The sequence below is a fragment of the Chenopodium quinoa genome, unplaced genomic scaffold, assembly GCF_001683475.1.
Source record: "Chenopodium quinoa cultivar QQ74 unplaced genomic scaffold, ASM168347v1, whole genome shotgun sequence".
NCBI classification, from domain to species: domain Eukaryota; kingdom Viridiplantae; phylum Streptophyta; class Magnoliopsida; order Caryophyllales; family Amaranthaceae; genus Chenopodium; species Chenopodium quinoa.
In genome coordinates, this window is record NW_018742484.1 from 2,738,023 (window position 1) to 2,745,429 (window position 7,407).

At 34.8% G+C, this 7,407-nt stretch overlaps 1 protein-coding gene across 1 annotated transcript; it reads right to left on the minus strand.

The window, feature by feature from the left end:
• Positions 1 to 292: 292 nt before the first annotated feature.
• On the minus strand, positions 293 to 6,709 carry LOC110719153 (protein FAR1-RELATED SEQUENCE 1-like). Its single transcript, XM_021898057.1, has 3 exons — positions 6,487 to 6,709; positions 1,289 to 1,354; positions 293 to 909 (listed from the first exon to the last, which is right to left on the minus strand). Exons 1-3 carry the CDS (start codon positions 6,707 to 6,709, stop codon positions 293 to 295), a joined length of 906 nt encoding a protein of 301 aa, XP_021753749.1.
• Between the last annotated feature and the right edge of the window lie 698 nt (positions 6,710 to 7,407).

The window sequence follows — 7,407 nt, forward strand, 5'->3', positions numbered from 1 at the left end:
ACCTGCGTAATCTCCCTTAATGAGGATTAAGGGGGGTATTTATAACCTCGGGAAACGTGCCAATCCTAGGTTTAGGTTAACCTTGGGCTGATTGGGCTTCCCTCGGAAGTTGGGCCTAGGTGGCCGACTTCTCCATTAGGCATGGAGTATGCCACGTGTCATGACATAATAGGTCCAGGGTGGACGAATAAGCGTGTGCCACGTGGCAAGCCCTGAGAGGTCCAACTGGGGGACACTTGGCAGGACCTGATTGGCCCACGTGGCGCATTCCGATTGGTGGGAGCAAAATCCCCTAATCAGCTTGTGCATCACCACCTTCAATATTTTTCATTTTCAACCTTGTCCAATAATTCAGATGGTCTTTCTTTGTGTGTCCCAAGTTTTCTTTACCTCCAGCTTCATTGCACATAGCTCGATATGAGTCCATAGCTGAAAGTCCTGACTTTTGCAAGTTTTCTATTACTTGTCCCTTTTCTTCCGTCATCTCTCTTTCAGATCGATGAAGATAGTGCCATTGTTTTCTTGTGAGTTCATGATTATGTACCAAAACATGTTGTACTACTTCAAACAATCCATCCTCATTCATCTTGACTCTTATACAAGCTCTACAATCTGTTCTTGTGATAGGAACTTGCCTAGGTTTTCTTTTCTTTTTCTTTTCTGCATTCTCCACAATTGCTTCTATTTTTTTCTTTTTTCTTTCCCCAGTGTTTGTTTTACCTTGTGCAGAACAAACATAGTATTTCTCCACAATAACTTTTCTAGTTTTATCCCTAGTCCTACCTGTATGTTTCCTTACTGAAAATCCTACAATTGATGCATGTTTTTTGTAAATCTCATGCATTTCTTCTAAGGTTTTTGTTCTGATGCCTAATAATGTTCTCCCAACATCAATATTGGTTTCAATGACTGCAATATAAACAGTATAGTAGATTTAAGTTTTATGAAAAAAGTGTAACTATAATTCAGTAATAAAGTAACTTTTATTCCATATCAGGTAACTTTGACAATGTTATCACTAATTTCACTATTTTATTAAATTATATAATATAACTTCTAGGCCATATTATGTAACTTTAACAATAATAACTATAACTTTTATGCCATAAACAAAACAACACTTATATTTCTTAAAGTTACACTTTGTTTCTTAAAGTTACACTTCTATTTCTTTCAGTTACACTATAAATTAAACAAGTATGCAATTTCAATTTTACTTGTACTTTTCAATATTAAACAGAAACTTCAATTTAAACAATTCTGCAACTGTTCAAAAGCTTAATGTTACCTTCAGAAGTTGAATCTTCATCCTCTAAGATTTGCTCTTCATCCACCGAGATTTGCACTTCATCAGCTGAGATTTGTTCTTCATCGAGAATAACTCTACTCTCATATCACTAGGCGAAAAACCCCAATCCCCACCGGTTCAAACCACACATTCCCCATCGGTTTTGACCCGTTCTTGATATGGGGGGTGCTAAATCCCCAAAGATTTCCCACCGGTTCAAAACCGGTTGCAAAAACCACTTTTCCCACCGGTTTTGGAGTGAACCGGTGGCAAAAACATGTGATTTATCTTATAGCTGGAGGACTTTTCCCACCGGTTTTCAAGTGAACCGGTGGCAAAACTATAACATTTCCCACCGGTTTTCACACTGACCCGGTGGCAAAAGTGCCCCAAAAAATTAAATTTTTTTTTTTTCATTTTTTTCACTTAAATTGTACCAAATACTTATATATAATCATAATATACATAAAACACATATATATGCCTCAATAACTTGTAATATTACACTTTAAAAAACTAAAAAAAAAAAAAAAGTTTCCAATAGCTATATGCTGCCTGTTTTGCAATTCTGGCTGGTGCATTTTGCTCCTTGTTGTTGGTGCTGCCTACTGTTGAGTGAAGAAAATTTCAGAAACAAGTTAATTGAGATTTCAAATGAATAAGAATCAGAAATTCTATAAATATGAAATCTAGGGAAGAAAAAATGCCCAATTCATACTGTATATTAATGGAAGATAACCCTGACAGGATCAACATGGCACCAGAACAATGCAAGGAAGACAAGTTTATCCATTTAATTATATCAGGATTTGCAAACTAAAAGCTGCTGAGTTATATCAGGATTTGCTACTCAATCATTTAAATTTGGCATTTGTTTCACTTGCAATAAAGGTCAATGCATCATAAAGTTGTAATTTCTATTTAGCTACTAAAGAATAACCATTGAGATGCATCTATGAGTAAATATGCCTACCATCATGGTGAACTGGACATAAACAAAAAATTATATAACTCAAGAGCCAATAAGAAAGCTAAGAAGAATTACCGTCAAGGAAATTCCTCATCCCAAAGAAGAAACTAGAATCTGCCTTTCTACACAGTTTATTAGCAAGTCACAATTGTGTTAGTAAACAACTTTAAACAAAGCAGGCAGATAATGTGTTCTTCCAGCCCATTGCTTTCATATACATTCAGTACAGTTAGGTGTACGAGTGTGTCAAACTCGAGTAGGCAGTTCCCAAGGTAGATGACGACCCAAGACCATGAAAATAGATTCCTCTAATTCATGCTTGAATCTACTTATAATTCCAGCATGGGATGCCACAGAATTCTACTCCGTGACAATAAATGGGACGCCCAATAACCTGGTAACAACAAAATGATGTAAGATGCCAGAATGTGCATCATATCATGCTATAAATTAAATTTCTGTTAAAAAACCGCCACTACTATTGCTTAAAGGTGATCTAAGCTATTAAACTATAAGAGGAGATCAGCAGAAGGCAAAAACAGATCAAATAAAAACCAAAGCAATAATTTTGATCACCTTCTCCACTTCCTAGGCTAGGCAAGGTGTGTCTTCGATGAACCATTTTAAATATTATGATTTCTCACAAAGCTTGACATGTGAAAGCATATATAATTACACATCAATATTGGAGCGCACACAAGAGGCTCATACGTATTTTCAAGGAGGGAAAATAAAAACTTAATTATCATCCATGGCCCAAGCTACCCCGGTTTATGTTAAATGACCAATTTGAATATAATGATCCCTTTTAATACTGTATATGTGAAGCCCAAATTATTTTTAAATAGCATTAATAAACATGATGGTTCAGTTGTTCCTACACATGCACCAACCTAGAAAATAGGCATGCACACATCACAGACCAGAAAATAGCCCGCATTCTACTCCTTTCTTCACCCTCTTAAAAGGTGTGCTTGTGTTTCTGATGGGGGCATTTCAAGTACACAACGTTATTTCATCCACAATGCCATAAGAAAATTGCTAATTGTCCAGTTAAAGCTTAAATATGGTGTGACATTTATAAATGCAACTTAAGATAATAGCTGTAGGCAATGGTGTACAGATGTGCACACAAATATACTACAGTAAATGCCCTTAAAAATGATAATCAGTTACCAGCCACCGCCACCATGTCGGGAGAAAAAATCATTATCCCAGAGACTCGATCCCATCTTCAAGTCTTCTATTATCTGAAAAATGAGGAGCATAAGCTTTGAAAGGAAGCTACTGGACAATAAAACATGACAATTTATACTAATAATCATCAACCCAGAGACTCGATCCTCAGTCCTACTGATAAGCACAACAAAAGAGAAACAAGTTTATGACCACACTGCTACAATGCTCATTACGGCTCTATATATGAGATACAAAAAAAATAAAAATTGATAACAAAAGTTATTTCATAGCTTGAAATTCACATGATCCTTACCTGTAAGTTCGTTGAGGGAGGGTTTAAAAGATCAGGGATTTGTTCATTGTAGATCTCCAAGAATGAGCATTTACATGTAAAACGGTACTTTTCTTCTCTCCGAGCCTATTTTTCCTGTGATATACAATATTATTGTTAACGAGTTCATCACATTCCACCAAAAGTAAAGAAACAAGATCACAAATGAATTTGAAGTACTATATACTATAATCAGATTTCATGTTCTTGCTTATCTAGCAACTACATGGACTAATAGAGTAATGTCACTAATCTATATAAACTATAAAGAGTGAAGCAAGCATATATAGGCATATAGTTGTACACTTACCCTATGTCTGAGAAAGAATTAAACAACAATTTTTTAAAAATGCTGTAAGTAATCTATAATTTATAATAGATACATATAACTTTTGACTTGATCTAATTCAAAATCAGTGCTAAATAGTCATAGCCATTGCAACTCAAACAGACGAATCTATAATGGAAGAGATTTAAGTAATAAATATTCAAACCACAATTTTCTCACAATATCTTTTTCAGAAGAAAATACCTTTTGGATCCTGGAAACACTAGGCAAAAAAAACGAATTCCCCACCGGTTCAAACCCCCCTTTTCCCACCGGTTTTGAACCGGGTTGTATTGTTACATCTGCCCCCTCCCTGAACTTTCCCCCACCCTGCACTTTTTAATTGATTTGGTATTTTTTCCACAGTTGTAAACTTGTAATCTATTTAATTCCAATCCTTACAACAGAAGCTAAAACCAATATCTAAACATTTAGCAGTAGTAAAACAAAAAAATTCATTATTTGTAATAATTTACGGAGTACATCTTTAGGTTTCATAGTTGTATTTCAAAAAATAATAATAATAACAAATAACTTATATAAGTTAAAGCTATAACATTTCATACATTATCCTCGTATGCAATCACTAATATATTTGAACACAGGTAAATACTCAAAAATGCTGAGAAACAGATGACCAGATGTATGGACCAGTCAAGACTATTAAGAGAGAGGGAGAGAAAATGCCCAAGCTCAAAAGATCAACCAAAATAGCTTTTATAGGAAAAGAAAGCACAGTAAGGATATGCAAGCAAACCTGGCCTCTTGGGTGCCTTTTCTTGTTAGCCCAAGTATGATGGGGTTGATAAGCACCCATAGGAATTTCTGTGTCTTTAGTACCGGCTTAGGATCGTTGGTTAATGTTAGCAGATCCCATTAAAACATACTCATCATAAATCTGCGGTACTTGTATGAATCTGAAATCTGATAGAAACATGTTGTCAGGGAACACATATTCAGCTTCATTTAATTTAAAAAACTATCAGTATATCATCTATCTAATGATCAACTTAAAAATTGAAACAAAAACATACGGAAGTCCTAACAATATCAAGCATAACAAAGAGCAAAAAAGCAGATTGATTACTAAATTAAGCATCACCAAATTAAAGTTTACTAAATCGAACACAAAAATCTAGCAGTGTAATAATCTCACCCATAAACTGCAATACAAACCCAAAAATCTCAAAAAAAAACACGAAAAGCTATAAATCCGACAATTCAATAACACAACATCGCTAGCAGATAAAATTTCATTACTGTTCAACCAAAAACAGAGAGATCTTCAAAACTTAAAACTTAAAACTCAAAAAAGCACATATTTTTAGGGTTATTTGATTCAATTATCAAATTATGCTCGAAAAATAACATATGTTAAGGGATGTTTGATTCAATTATCAAATTAGGGTCAAAAATTCTGAGGGAAATTGGATTCAAACATCAAAAATAGTTGAGATTTCGAACCCTAAACTTACCGCATTAACGATTAAAATGAATCAATGTGGTAAGTTGAGGAAGTCAATGTTTGTAATTTATGAAACAATGGAAAAGGTCAGGAAATACCCACTTCAATCATGAATCCTGAAAGAGGAAGTATAACTAACAGTAATAGAGGGTTTGACCTCAACCCAACCCAACTGTTACAACATAATCCACCCAAAATCTCAAAGCAAACCACAAAGAACAGAAAACCCTAAATCAACGACTAACCCTAGATTGCGAAGCTATTCAATAAACTAGGAAGACCACGAAATATTTCTTACCTCGAAGTTGCTACAATGGAGTTGGAAAGCTCGGAATGCGCTTCAATGGAGGTCACAAAGCTCGACAGTATGCGCTTCAATGGAGGAGATAGCTATATATGGAGAGAAATAGAGGAGTTGCGCGACAATGGAGGTGAGAAAGCCCAGGGAATGCGCTTCAATGAGGACAACCTATGCGTGAAGGAGATGGTGAGGGCAGGCGAGAACGAGAGAAGAAGATTAATTGAAGGGGAAGCAGGGGAACGAAATTGTTCGGGCTGAAGGAATTGAAGAAGATGAGTATTTCACGGTTTTTTTTTTAATATGCGTACTTTCCCCACCGGTTTGGGTTGAACCGGTGGCATATCCATTTACGCTTTTTTTTTTTAAAACAACACATTTAGCAACGGTTCAAACCGGTTCGAAAACATACATTTGCCACCGGTTTCAAAGAAACCGGTGGGAAAAGTAAATATCCGAATCCCGCCCAAATCTTTTCCCACCGGTTCTTAAAAACCGGTGGGAAAAGGGGGGTGCCTTTTTCAATTTTTCTACTAGTGTATGAATCTGAATTGATCGTAATTCATTCAATCACCAGTTTACCTATTTTTGGTAAATTTGTACAAATTTATATACAAAATTACGTACCTGAATTGAGGTTTTGATGCATTGCATTGTCATTGATTTCGCAATTTAGGTCAATATTATTGCCACATTGCCTGCAATTTAGGGTTTGTTGCATAGAATCGTTGTTTAAATCAACATCAATTGCAGAATCAACTTCAATTTCTTTTGAAGTTTGCGGATCGTTTGAAATTGCAGCTTGAATTTGTTTTTGAGATTGTAATAATTTGTGAATTAGGGAATCCATCGATGTTTTACAGAGAATTTGCAGCGAATTTGACAGAAAAAGAGTGGCTGCGAATTTGAGAGAAGAAGAAGACGAAGTTGAGAGAAGAAGTGCGACTGCTATTTATACTGTAATGGCACGTGCGAATTAGGCGTTACAGTAAGCTTACTGTAAGCCGGTTGCACGCAAGAATTTTTGTTTATTATGAATTCAGTTTCATACACAACGGAAATCAAAACTTTATCTGCCAAAATCCACCATTGGTTATCTCATCGGCATCATTTTTCCATTTTTAAAAAATTGTATTATAATAATGCTACTACGAGAGAGTGTTTTATTCACTTAATTTTTATGTATCTAAATTTATTAGACCTTATTAAACTTATTTTATTAGTTGTAATTTGTACTTGAGTAACCTTTATCATAACTTATTTTTCGAAAGCTGAACTTATCTTAATTTATTACACCTAAAATAAATAAAAATAAGGTGAACAAAAGAGGCCTAAAATCAATCTAATACTATTTAATTATGTAATTAGAAGCTCTAACGTATACTTTATCTATATGTATGGAAATTAATTCCAAATCTCACATCTAAACCACTTGTAAATAATGGTAGAAGCCGTAAAATTATGCATCATTGGAGATAGAACTGTTATACAATACATTAGTAAACACATCAATCCAAAATGCACGTACTATATGTTGAACTATGTAAA

Coding starts and splice junctions, on each gene's coding strand:
- LOC110719153 (XM_021898057.1), bottom strand. CDS start 6,709: ATGGATTCCCTAATTCACAAATTATTACAATCTCAAAAACAAATTCAA. Junction 1,355..6,486: donor GCATCAAAACCTCAATTCAG/GTACGTAATTTT, acceptor AACAAATCTCAG/CTGATGAAGTGCAAATCTCG. Junction 910..1,288: donor TGAAGATTCAACTTCTGAAG/GTAACATTAAGC, acceptor TTTATATTGCAG/TCATTGAAACCAATATTGAT.